Source organism: Mesoplodon bidens (genome assembly GCF_964165515.1).
Source record: "Mesoplodon bidens genome assembly, chromosome: 14".
Taxonomy (NCBI): Eukaryota; Metazoa; Chordata; class Mammalia; order Artiodactyla; family Ziphiidae; genus Mesoplodon; species Mesoplodon bidens.
The window spans coordinates 1,472,761-1,485,637 of record NC_138170.1 but is presented as its reverse complement, the minus strand read 5'-3'; the positions used below and the strand labels follow the sequence as shown (position 1 = coordinate 1,485,637).

General features: G+C 46.4%; 1 protein-coding gene across 2 annotated transcripts in view; it reads right to left on the bottom strand.

The window, feature by feature from the left end:
* The window catches only part of SLC4A5 (solute carrier family 4 member 5), a 95,148-nt gene that overhangs the window by 22,154 nt on the left and 60,117 nt on the right, over positions 1–12,877 (bottom strand). For both annotated transcript variants that reach the window (XM_081254324.1, XM_081254325.1), the window contains exons 12-16: positions 11,256–11,430; positions 9,280–9,413; positions 8,321–8,592; positions 3,999–4,057; positions 1,991–2,191 (exon numbers count right to left, since the gene is read on the bottom strand). In XM_081254324.1, the coding sequence (XP_081110450.1) occupies positions 1,991–2,191; positions 3,999–4,057; positions 8,321–8,592; positions 9,280–9,413; positions 11,256–11,430 (841 nt within the window). The remainder of the gene's footprint in view (positions 1–1,990; positions 2,192–3,998; positions 4,058–8,320; positions 8,593–9,279; positions 9,414–11,255; positions 11,431–12,877) is intronic.

The window sequence follows — 12,877 nt, the reverse complement described above, 5'->3', positions numbered from 1 at the left end:
AAGTCGTGTGCAGCAACGAAGACACAACACAGCCAAAGATAAATAAATAAAATAAATAAATAAAAGACCTTAATAAATGGCAAGGTATACCATATTCAAGGATTAGAAGACTCAGAATTTGAGAGGTGTAAATTCTCCCCAAATTGACATTTAGAGTCAATATAATTCTATCAAAATTCCAATAAGTTTTTATTTTGGTGAAATTTAAGATTCTAAAATTTATGTGGAAATGCAAAGGGCCAAGGCATTATTGAAAAAGAAGGACAAAGAGGGAATGTTTGGTCTGTAAGATATACAGACATTATCGGTTTTAGAAATGAAGACTGTGATATTGTCATACGAATAAATCAGTGAAACAGAATAAAGAACCTTGAAACAGATCCCATCACATGTGAACATTTTATATATGGCAAGGGAAGCACTGTAGAGTAGTGGGAAAAGGATGGTCTTTTTAAAAATATGTAGTGCTGGCAGGGAGATCAGCTCAGTGCTTTGTGACGACCTAGACGGTAGGATAGGGAGGGTGGGTGGGAGGCTCAAGAGGGAGGGGATATATGTATGCATATAGCTGATTCACTTTGTTGTACAGCAGAAATTAACACAGCATTGTAAAGCAATTATACTCCAATAAAGATGCAAAAAAAAAAGAAGTATAAACATAATGTACACATGAAACTTATATAATGTTATAAACCAATGTTACCTAAGTAAATAAAATTTCCTCTTTAGTTTGTAAAAATAAAATAAAATTTTAAAGTGCTGGAACAATTGGCTATCTAAATAAAAAACAAACACTCTCTCACACTGTATGTCAAAAGCAATTCTGGTAGATTATAGATTTAACATGAAAGGAAAAACAATGAAGCTTTTAGAAGATACCATAGGAGAATATCTTCTATCCAATATTTTCCTTGAGGAAAAATTGGATATATTTGATTACAGTGAAGCTAAGAATTTCTATTAATCAAAAGATACCATTAAGAAAGTAAAAAGGTCAGTCATAGAGCAGAAGATATTTGCAACACATATGATCACAAAAATGTTTCTATCCAGAATATATAAAGCGTTGCAAATTGGAAAGAAAAAGACAGACAACCTGGATGAAAATGTGCAAGAGATTTAAACAGGCTCTTACAAGAAGAAAGTCAATGGTCATCTAGAGTCTCTCATACAGAGTAGAGTCAGTCAGAAAGAGAAAAACAAATACTGTATGCTAACACATATATATGGAATATATATATATAAAAAAAGAAATGGTCATGAAGAACCTAGGGGCAGGACAGGAATAGAGATGCAGACTTACTAGAGAATGGACTTGAGGACACGAGGAGGGGGAAGGGTAAGCTGGGACAAAGTGAGAGAGTGGCTTGGACATATATACGCTACCAAATGTAAAATAGCTAGCTAGTGGGAAGCAACCTCATAGCACAGGGAGATCATCTCAGTGCGTTGTGACCACCTAGAGGGGTGGGAGAGGGAGGGTAGGAGGGAGGGAGACACAAGAGGGAAGAGATATGGGGACATATGTATATGTATAGCTGATTCACTTTGTTATAAAGCAGAAACTAACACACCATTGTAAAGCAATTATACTCCAATAAAGATCTTTAAAAAAAATAACAGTGACTTCTTTATAAGTCACTTCTTTTAAAATTACAACTCAGTATAAAAAAAAAAGAAAGTCAATGGCCATATGTCCATTAAACACATGATAAAATTTTCAACTTCATTAGTCATTGGGGAAATAAATGGAAAAAACCCACAATATACTACTAGGCTAAAGATAAAAGTCTGACAATATCAAGTGTTGTCATGGGGCTTGACAACAAGGGAACCCAGTTCTCTCTGATCCAAAGTCTGTGCTCTTAACTTGAAAAAACCTCAGTGAGCAAGTGCTGATGTGGTGTCCATTCCATCAGTTGGACCAGAACCCTCTCAGGGACTCAGTGGTGGCTTCCATGTGAACTGTCTGACTGTAGGGTGAAGTTACCTTGGTAGGGAAATAGCGGCTGAATTTGAACTTCTTCAGGGTCAGGGTCATGGAGTATGTCCCGAAGAAAAGGATGAAGGACATGAGTGCCAAGTCTGGGATGAACTGGCAGGAATTCCCAAGTAGGCGCCCACCATAGTTCAAACACTCCTTTTTGCTCAGCAGGGACCAGTCCAACGCTGTGAGGTTAAGGGGGTTGTACTTGGAGACCAAGACAGGAGAGAAATAGTCAGGGCCTTCCTGGGAGGTCAGCTGTTTCCTCCCCACTGCAGTTACCAGGCAGCCCACGCACCCTTCCCACCCTCCAAGGGGCCCCAGCCCTCCTGCCCCATGACAGGGCCCAGCAACAGAGTGATGGCCCTGGGGACAGGCTGCTTCAAGGAATGACAAGCAGGAGGTTCCCTGGGAAGGTTAGGAGCTGACATGTGTTTCTTCATTGAGTTCTAGGATGTACTGCTTTGTGCATGAGGAGGAAAAGTGCAGGACTGGCTCCCATCTCAGTCAGTCAACCGTGGGTCCTGCCCACAGCTCCTTCCTGGAGTGGCTCACGTTTATCCTCTCCTTTCCTTCTTCTATGCGCACACGTTTTGTGTGCATAGAAGAAGGAAAGTGTTCACACCCCGCCCTTGTCAGACCTCTCTTGGGTTAATCACTTCCGTCACTTGACCTTTGGTGTCCCAGATGCCTAAAATCCAGGGCACACAAAACAATTTATATATATTTATATATATATAAATAAAATACACATTCCTATATATATTCTTATTTATGTCCCTAAGTATGTATAGGTACATATATTCATATATCTATATTCACACATGTATATTAATATATATGTTTCTAAGTGTAATAGAAGGAGAGTAATGTATAATAAAATTTAATTTATATTTTGAAAAATAAATGTGCAAATATTCAGGAACCTACATAATGAAGTAAACAGATGTTTGCAACTAGCCATAATGTATGTTTGTATTAAGAGAAGTGTGGTAGTTTGATATAGTAACGGTCCCCAATGGATCATGGCTCCCTGTGTCCACACTCCTTTGTGGTGTGACATCAGCGGTCCCCCATCAAAAGGTGATTCCCCTTTGAATCTGAGCTGGCAGGCTCTACTTGTGCTGCCCGCTGCTTTTCCAGGTTAATCTCCACATGCATATTATAAGCAGGTTGGAGGGCAAGGACCACATTCGTTTCTTAGATGTTTTTCGAACCATCATATCACCCGCACACAGCGCCTTACACATAGTAAGTATTCACACATAGGCACTGACTGATTCCAGTTTTCCTCCCTCAAAATCAGATATTTGAGAAAACCTTAGGTTAAATTGCCATTGAGCAGTCAGCTGCCTGTGCAGGGGTAACTTAAGGGGCAAGCTTGGGGACGCTAAAAGTCCAGAGCCTCCTCCCAGCACCGACCAGGTGCTACCCTTCTCCTGGTTCTCTACTTCCCACTGTTAGTGCCACTTAGGCTAGGGGTCTTCTCCTGACGGCCACCGCTCATCATTATTGGGAAAGGCAGACCAGACCTGGGGCCCTCGGAGACACATGAGTGCAAAGGACAGATCAGATTCAGAGAGCAGGGAGCATTAATAAGCTTTCTGGGGCTGGAGGGTAGCATTGTTGGTTAGGAACTGGGAGTCCTTGGTAGAAAGGCAGGGAAGGAGGTAGAAAGATGGGCGGGAACGTTTACAGCCTTGCACAGCCCTCACCTCAACCGTCACCCCCACCCCCCGTCGTGTGTGTGTGTGTGTGTGTGTGTGTGTGTGTGTGTGTGTGAGGGAGGGGGGAGGGGGAGGTTTGTGCACAAGGATTTCATAAAATGAGACAAAATAGGATTTTGACAGTATATACTTAAAATAAAAATACTCATTTTCACAGCTCTGCGGGTGACCCTGGTGTGGGTGTGCAGCAGGGTTAATCTCTGCAAGTCTGGTCTAAGTTTCCCAAATCTTCTCAATCTCCCCACAAACATAAGCCCTTGAATGTCTGACATGAAGAAAGGACTTACCAGAGAAGTGTTGGTGTTTGGTGGCGACGTGGCTGAAGCATTGAATGCGGTTGTATTCGCTGTGGATGAGCACAGGGCATGGGGAAGGGTCAGCAATTGCTGGGTGGGGATCCTGCACCCCACCCCAGGCCCCGCTCTTTCCCATTTCCTTCCAGTTCCTTAGAGATGAGGACTGGGAGCTGCACCCTTCACTCTCCTCACTTTGCTCAGGGAGGGCAGGGTGGTGGGAGGGAGCCTGGGCCACAGCTCCAACAGTCTAGCTGGGCCGGGTTAGGATAGCTCCTGTCTGACATGGAAGGGCTGGCTTTAAAAACTTCTGCCAAGACAAGATGCTAACACAAGTGGGTAAATACTGTGCCCTGTGCATCCCCACCACCCACTTGACCAACGTCCGTGCTCTTAGACTTGACATTTCCAAAGAACTTACTCTTTGCCCCGCACTGTGCCAAACCCTTACATACGTCATCTTGCTGAGTTCCTAAATCTCCAAGAAATCTCCACATTTTAAAGATGAGGTCACTGAGGCCCAGAGAGACTAAGTAACCTGCCCATTGCCCAAGGTCACGCAACTCACTCTTGGAGGAGCCGTTATCCATCCCAGGCAGGCTGGCCCAGAGCCTGCGCACCTCCCGGCTCTACACGACGAGCTTCCTTCCCTGCCCTGCCCGCCTCCACACACACTTCCTTTCTCTCCTGCCTTGTCCATATGTGGTTTGTTTTTTTTTTCAGGTCAGCTGGGCCTGTAAGAACTTGTTGGGTATCTTCCCTAATCTGCCCATTAAATGCTAGCTGAGGAGAATTAAACTTGGGCCCAGGACCTGAAGGAGAATCAGGACCCCAGCGGTGCTGCTCTCAGCTGTTGGCTCTGCATCCCTTATCCACAATCCCCTGCCCCAGCCTCAGTGTCCCTAAGTGCAGCAGAGGAGGGTTCCCTTCGGGGGGCATGGGACGAGTTGAGAGGAGCTGTAACACCCTCCTTGAGGGGTGCAGCCGTTTATTAAAGAGGCAGCTTTGGAGGTCACGCTCTCTCTTGCTCCTGCACCGCATGCATAGAGGAGAAGGGCCAGGTTCTCCTCGCCTTCATCCTCCAAGGGGAGACTGACTCAGCAATTCCTCTGCAGCTGATTTAAGGAGGGAGGGAGGAGGCTCGGCCAGTTTGCTAGCAATAATCTAAATGCATTGTAAACCCCATTGAGCTCCTGCTAAGGACCCAGAGGGAATAAGAGGTTATTCCCGAAGCTTCCTTCAACCTCTAACAAACTGTCATGGGGTAGATGTGATCACAGGGCCCTTCTATGTTGCCTACTTCTGGGGCAGTTGGGGCTGGGAGTGGCTAAGGAATTCAGTCTTGACCTAGGGCAGAATATTCTGAGAAGTTCTACAAACCCAGAGTTTTGTTACAATTATTCTGAAGAACGCTTCACTTAAGAGAAGTCAGGGACATCTGCTGCCTTTCCTCAGACTACTGACCAAAAGAACGTGATACACAGTTAACAACGGAGCAGGGAAGGCAAGCAGGAAGGCTGACGCAGGGGTCCCCTCGCACATGCTACAGGACCTCCAGCTAACACTCGAGCCTGGTGAGTGTAGATGCGCTTCCATTGCCCAAGGTTGTCAGCTCAGACATTCTTTTGATGTCTTCTGCTTAGGCTTTGCCGTTCTTTTATATCGAGAACTTTGTGAGGTTTATCTGAAAGCTACTTTGAGATGGAGAAGGAAGAACCGTAACATGGAAAATCCTAGAAAGGGTCCAAGTATCAAATATCTTTAAACTCTAGTGTTTACAAAGTGGTACTCACTTGGGGTTGAAAGCAGCCACGTCAGTGTGTGCAGCATCCGTAAACAGAATACAGATCAGTTACCATGGAAACAAGATTAGATTGAAAAGCGTGCCAAAACGAGCTCTGACTGATACAGAGTGACAAAGAGTGACAGTGTGCCACAGTCAAACTGGGTTTTGCAGTAACACTAGGATTATGGAACAGCTAGTAAACGAGTGGCCCATGGACTGGGAAAGAAACCCTCCTAGTCAGCTCCCCCCTCCCCAGTCTCCTAAACATCTAGGATTTTCCCTTTCATATTCTCCTAATCAAAACTAACTTGTCCTGTTTCCAGTTCCTTTACTCTCCATGAAGAAACTGAAAACCTAATCTCACGATGGCTAGTTGCTAATAATGACTCAGTTTAATAGAGCAGTAGTTCTCAAACTGAAGCATACATGAGGATCACCCAGAAGGCTTGTTAATATACAACTGGCTCTATCCCAGAGTTTCTGATTCAGCAGGTCTGGGGTGGGGCCTGAGAATTTGAATTTCTAACAAGTTCCCAGATAGTTCTGATGCTGCTTCCAGGGACCAACTTTGAGAATCATGGCAATAGCATGACCCACAAGAATGAGGTGACATGAGGCACCTGGGCAAGGCCAGAGGGGACACTGTTTGGAGGTAGGCGGACTCTATTACAGTCCTCAACTCCTACCTGATGTGCCCTGTTCCTAGGGAACCCCTATGTTTGGTTTCTCCTGTGGACAGATGATTCCCAGAATGGCCAAAGTTCCACATATGACCCTAGAATTTGGACCATTTCTGAAAGAAATTAAGGATGTGTACTTCCAAAAGCCATGTTTGTGGGAACATTTGTATTCAGTGCAATGGATCTGTAGTCCAGAGGGTGTGAGCAGAAAACAAAAGCGCCCTGATGGGGCTTAGTCCACAGAGATGGGATTTGCTCTACAGTGTGATGACGAAAGCCTGCAGGTAGGATCTCCTCACTCCCCTGGGCAAGCAACATGCCCTGGCTCAGGACAACAGACAGCTTCACCTACTGCTGCGTTTTAATGAAATAACTCAAAATGAATTATAGGAAAAAAAAGAAGAGAAAAAAATTGTCTCGACATCTTTACAAATTCAGAGCAGTGACAGAGGGTGAGAGGGTACAACCAAAACTATGTTCCCTGATGTCAGAACAACTTTATCTTTACAAGGCCTAGTCTAAAGTAGAGTGCACAATAATTGTGCAACAAATATTTTTGGTTGACTTATCAATATTTTGTATCAGTTGTATGCAGTAAGGTGCTGAACAACATGGTAACTATTTATGTGAAATGCCAACTGAATCTGAGTATAGATATGAAAACCTCACAAGCGTTCCATGAGACTGGAAGGGCCAGCATTGATATTCCCTAGGGAAACTGACATTTGGTGTGACCTTGGGTGTCTCTGGACCTCAGTTTTCTCTGTGAGTGCAGCCTGGTGGTGCTAAGAGGTATGTGGCTGGCTCTCTAGCCTCTGCTGTATAGCATCCTGGGCACTCTGAGCACGTCCCACTGAAAGATCTTAGGGGCATGATTCTGACTGTGAAAGGGGCCAGTGGTTCGGCTAAGGAAAGTCCTAACTTTACAGATGACTTTTTTGGTCAGAAAGGGACTTCACAGGAATGGGTTGACCAGTTGGTTGATTCAGCCTCCCACCGAGCACAGGGATCTTTTTTACAATACTTCTGGCAGATGGATAACCAGGTAGTGTCCAAGGAGCTTGCTACCACCCGAGGGGGCCAATACCTCTCAGGGTGGTGGCTGCCACCACTGTTAAGATATACCTTGAATTCAGCCAGCGTTTGGCTCCTGGAGATTTTGTTCTTCAGCCCTCATTCTGAATCTTATAGTTACACAGGGTGAATCTGGCCCCTCTGTGTCATGACAGACTTTCTCTCATACCTCTCTAAAAGCCTGGATAACCCCAGGTTCTCTAACCATTCTTTAATGACATAGTTGCCAGGTCCTCCTCCACCCCGACTAGTCCTCCACCCTGGACATGTCCCCATCTGTAGGGATGTTCATCCCTCTGGTGTGAACACACTGGCAGTGATGTGTCAGGGAGAACTCATGGTGTCATGTGCTCATGGAGCTGGGGGGCACTTTAGGCCCCATCAGGTCTACCTCTGGCCTAGAGCAGGCCTCCGGCCTGAGTAGCATTTCTGACTGGTGTGGCCTCCACATTACTCCACACTGAGGCCAAGCATGCCTTCTTCCCTTCCTGGGGTATCACTATCACTGCTCCCTCCTGACTATGACCCTGGGCTCTGGTATTGTGATCCTCATTAGAGTTCCTGTCCCCTTGATTTCCTTCCAAAAGCTGGTTTAAGACCCTGTATTTGCTCCTTTGGGACAGAAAGTCCTTGGCTGAACAGCCCCTCCCAAGCAGGCTCATGCTCCTGCATTTGAGTAGACAACGGGGTGGAGGGGAGAGGCAGAGGGGGAGTGGGTGTTAGAGGGGAGTGGGTAGTGGGTGGGGGCCTAGGGCACCTCTGCGTTTACCGGTCACCTGTGTCGGGGGCGACGCACTCGCATTTGTAGATGGTGATAGAGTCAGGCTTAAAGTTCATGTTGATGGGGTAGTACGTGAAGGCACCAATCATCTTCTTAATGGCATCATAGATGAAGATGAAACTGATGAGGGTGGAGAAGCCCTCCTCAGTGAAGCGGGTGATATACTTGATGATAAAGCTGGCATCTGTGGCCACCAGGATAAGGCACTGGACAGCTGAGTGTAGGCCAATCCAGAGGCGGAACTCCATGTAGTCCAGGCCATTGCCTCTGGAAAGCAGAGGGAATCGAAGGGCCTCCAGCCCAAGGCTCTTGGCTGTGCTTGGCTCCCCAGACCCACCCTGGGTGCCTCATCTGCCCCTCCTGTGGCACAGATGCCCTCTTAGGAAGTACAAGAGGACTGGGGATGGGGACAGTTCCCGGGTGGGGTTGTCTGGTCTTTGAGAATTCCGGGAAAGGCTCCCAGGGGGTGGCAGAAAGGTGCTCACACACTTCAGTTCTTACACATTTGGTAACAAACACCAGAGTGAATGAAAAACAGGGAATTTCAGAATGACGCAGCTGGAGCAGACCTCAGAAATGGGCTCATGTTGTAGGTGAGGCAACTGAGCCCAGAGCTGCGTGAGTCAGGGTATAGCCTTCTGACCTCGAGCTTGAAATTTTTTATACACTGCATTGACTTTCAAGTCATAATTGCTCATGAGCAGAGCAGTGTGAATTCTGTCCTCTTGTCTTGCCTGGATTTCTCCCCATGGGCTGTGCTAATATGCACTAAGGTGGCTTAAAGGCAGATATCGGAGGGAGTCAGGAGGGACCACTTGGCAGTGCCTCCTACAGGTAAAGACAGCTTTGGTACCTTCTCACCTCCCCTCCCCCTTGGGGCTCATCCCCTACCCCGACCTTGGCATACTGTCCCAAGTGTGAGAGCAGGCACTGAGGGCCACCAGGTGCACCTACTTGCTGAAGTCGAAGAGGAGCTTCTCGAAGATGAGGATGGGCCCTGTGCTGCTGAGGATGATGAGAGGCTGTCCCGAGAAGAGGCAGAACAAGGAGCCAGCCATGGCAGTGCCCAGGAAACTCTCCATCACTCCCTGGGGGCATGAGGGGTGTGAGGCTCAGTAGAGGTGTGAGAAAGGGGCCTCTCCGACCGGTTAGAACCCAGTTATCTCAGCGAGGGCCACAATGCTCGTCCTTTATCCCAGGTCCTCTCCTCCTCAAATTCTGCTCCCCGTCTCTGACTCCACAACCTCTCACAATTGCCAAGCATCACTCTCTAATTCTAGGTCCCATGTGACTTCCTTTTGGCACCCTAGGGCCTAGAAAACAGGGCTGCCAATGGTCGTGCTTGTTCCTGTGCCCATTCTACTCCCAGAGGACAGTCCATTCATCCACCCAGTCATTTATTCATTCAAAGATCTAGTAGGTGCTTTTAGAGGTCAGACCATTCATTCATTCATTCATTCAAAAATCTATTAAGGGCCTACTATGTATCAGGCATTGTGCTAGACATTGAGGACCCATGAACAAACAAGATAGTGCATCTTCAGTCTAGTGGGAGATACACACAAGAAACTAGGCGATTTCCATACAGCAGAGTCTCTTAACCTCAGCACTACTGACATTTCAGGCTAGATAATTCTTTGTTCTAGGGGGCTATCCTGTGCATTGTAGGATGTTTATTAGCATCTCAGTAGCACTTCACCTCCCAGTTATAAAAACCCAAACTGTCTCTAGATGCTACCCTATGTCTCCTAGGGGTCAAAATCATCTCTTGTTAAGAACCACTGGCAAGAAATATGATAAGCTGTGATAAGGGAGGAGCACACAGTAAGAGTGAGGGGTTGGTCAGGAAAGCCTCCCAAGAGGTAGATACACGGAAGCTGAGAACCAAAAAATGAGCAGAGAATTGACCAGGAGAATAGGGTAAGTGGATGAGAAAGAGTGTGCCGGGAAGAGCAACAGTACTCACAAAGGCTGGAGCTGAAAGGGAGCCTGTCTTTGAAGAACTGAAAGATGATCAGGATTGATGGAAAACAGAATGCAGATGAGTGAGGAGGACAGGAACCTGAGAAAGGGAATTCTGGGAGATGAGGCTTGAGAGGCAAGTCGGACCGTGTCATGAGGGCCACTGGGGGAAGCTGGGATTTACGAGTCAAGGATGATGTGTGAATATCTGGGTCAACCATGGCGTCGCTCATTGGCTGGGGGGAGCAGCAGGTCTGGAGGGAAGATAATGGATGCAATGTTGGCCCTGTGAGTTGGGGGATCCCAAAGGGCAGCTATATGGACATGCCCAGGAGGCAGCTGGATATTGAACCTGCTGCTCAGGAGAGTGCTGTGGGCTGGAGATAGGCACTCAGCTTAATTTATCTGGGAAAATGCGTCTTCACCTTGGTGCTCTGAGCTTTCCAGTGATACTCTCCCAAAGGCCCCCAGTGGAGAAGACCCTTGTCTGGGTCTCAGGCTAGTGTCTCTGCTGAACGGTTTTCCCCAGGTATACCTGTGTTGTTGTCATCGTAGACATTTCTAAAAATGTCTTAACTTCAAGCTAAGAATTTAAGGTTAGTTTTTTTAAACAGTATGGGAAGAAGGTCACGATTAGCCACTCAATTAACTGTGCTCATTAAATCCATTAAAGCATCAGTAGGAAAAGTATCAACGAACAAAGCAGATGATTTCCCCTTAAACATTTGCTCTATTTACATTATCTTTAAATTTCGTCTTTAGTAATATGATTTAGCTTTAGACCTTTTAATTGTGCCAGCTTATTATTATTTTTCTCAAGGGTAAAGGATTACAAAAAGTGATGGTCTGAACCTGGATGGTAGGTCAAACCCAAACCTTGGTTTTGGGATTATGGGAGTAAGCTCCTTACCAGTACCTGGTGGCAGATTTTTCTGAGGTTTGCATGCATGTCCCCAGCTCACACACACCTGATAATTGTCAGTGGCATCCCCCAGAAGCCCACCAAAGGTGATTGCGTTGGTAATGCAGCCGAGGTAGATGAATAGGATGGCAGAGATGGACTGAATGTGGAAGCCATCGTAGAAGTCACTTGGGAACCAAGGCAGCTTCCTCTTGACGTCCAGACACAGGCCACCGAAGACCCTGCTCAAGACAGGCTCAGGTACTGCTTTCCCGCCACAAGCACCAGTGCAGGGGCAGGGCTATTTACAGGAGCCTGCAGAGTCTGCAGTGAGGAGGGGAACTTGACTAGGGGTGGATGGGGACAGGGATCTTTCCACCAGAACATTTAAGACCAGGGAAGAATTCTGTCATTAGACTGAGTCTGTGGTTGGCACCATCTCCACTGGGAAGGGTGGTCACAGACAGCCTGGGTGGGAGAGGGAAGGCCTTATGGGAATACGTATTGGGGTAGACTTAACATTCCACAGGGAATGGAAATCCTGGGGTCCAGAGATGACTATCCTCCTCACGTCCCTGATCATCTGCAGGGTGCCTGTGCTTGGTAAACATAGGTGTGTCCAGCTTTAGGAGATGAAGAGATCCTGGTTTATAACAGGTTCATCAAGGGCAGATTCTGAACCTTATAACTGGCTTCCTTGCTTTGTGGAACAAACAAGTGGGGAATTTTAGGTTTAGGGAGAATGTCTGCTGGGGATGCTAGTCTCCATAGCCCCTAACACAGTGCTTAGCATAGAGCAGGTTTTCTCAACCTTGGTACTGTTGACATTTTGGACTGGATAATTCTTTGTTGGGGGGAGGGCAGTCCTGTGCATTGAAGGATGTTGAGCAGCATCCTTGGTCTCTATCTACTAGATACCAGTAGCATCTCCCCTCCAGCTGGGACAAACGAAAATGTCTCTGAATGTTGCCAATGTCCCCTGGGTGAGGATGGGAGTGGGGAGTAGGTAAAGTTGGGAGCCACTGGTGGGCAGAGAGCCAAGGGCATAAAAAACATGACTCGTTCTCAAAGTTATGACTTACACAGAGCTTTGCAGGGCTGTGTCCTTTCCTAAATTCAGATCTACCCAAGTTATTCTAAGAGCTGGCAAAGAAACGAAAGCCAGGAAAGTTTTCTATTGTTCTCTTTTCAAACAAGTTTTTTGACTAGGTAACAAAAGGTTAAAAAAATTCAAAAGGTACTCTTATGGATTGAATTATATCCCCCCAAAAGATATATCAAAATTCTAACCTGTAAATGTGACCTTATTTTGTACATGTAATCAAGTTAAGATGAATTCATTAGCGTGGGCCCTAATCCAATATGACTGGTGTCCTCATAAGAAGAGGAAAATGCTCTATGAAGACAGAAACACAGGACGAACACCATCTGAGGACACAGAGAGAGATGGGAATGGTGCACCTGCAAGCCAAGGAGAACCAAGGACTGCTGGCCACCACCAGAGGCTACAGAGAGGCAAGGAAGGACTCCACCCGGAATCTCAGAGGGAGGATGGCCCTGCTGACACCTTGATTTGGGAATTCTAGACTCTAGAACTGTGAGAGAATAAATTTCTATTGTTTAAACCACCCAGTCTGTGACACTTTGTTTCCGCAGCCCTAGGAAACTAATACAGGTAACAGGGGGTGT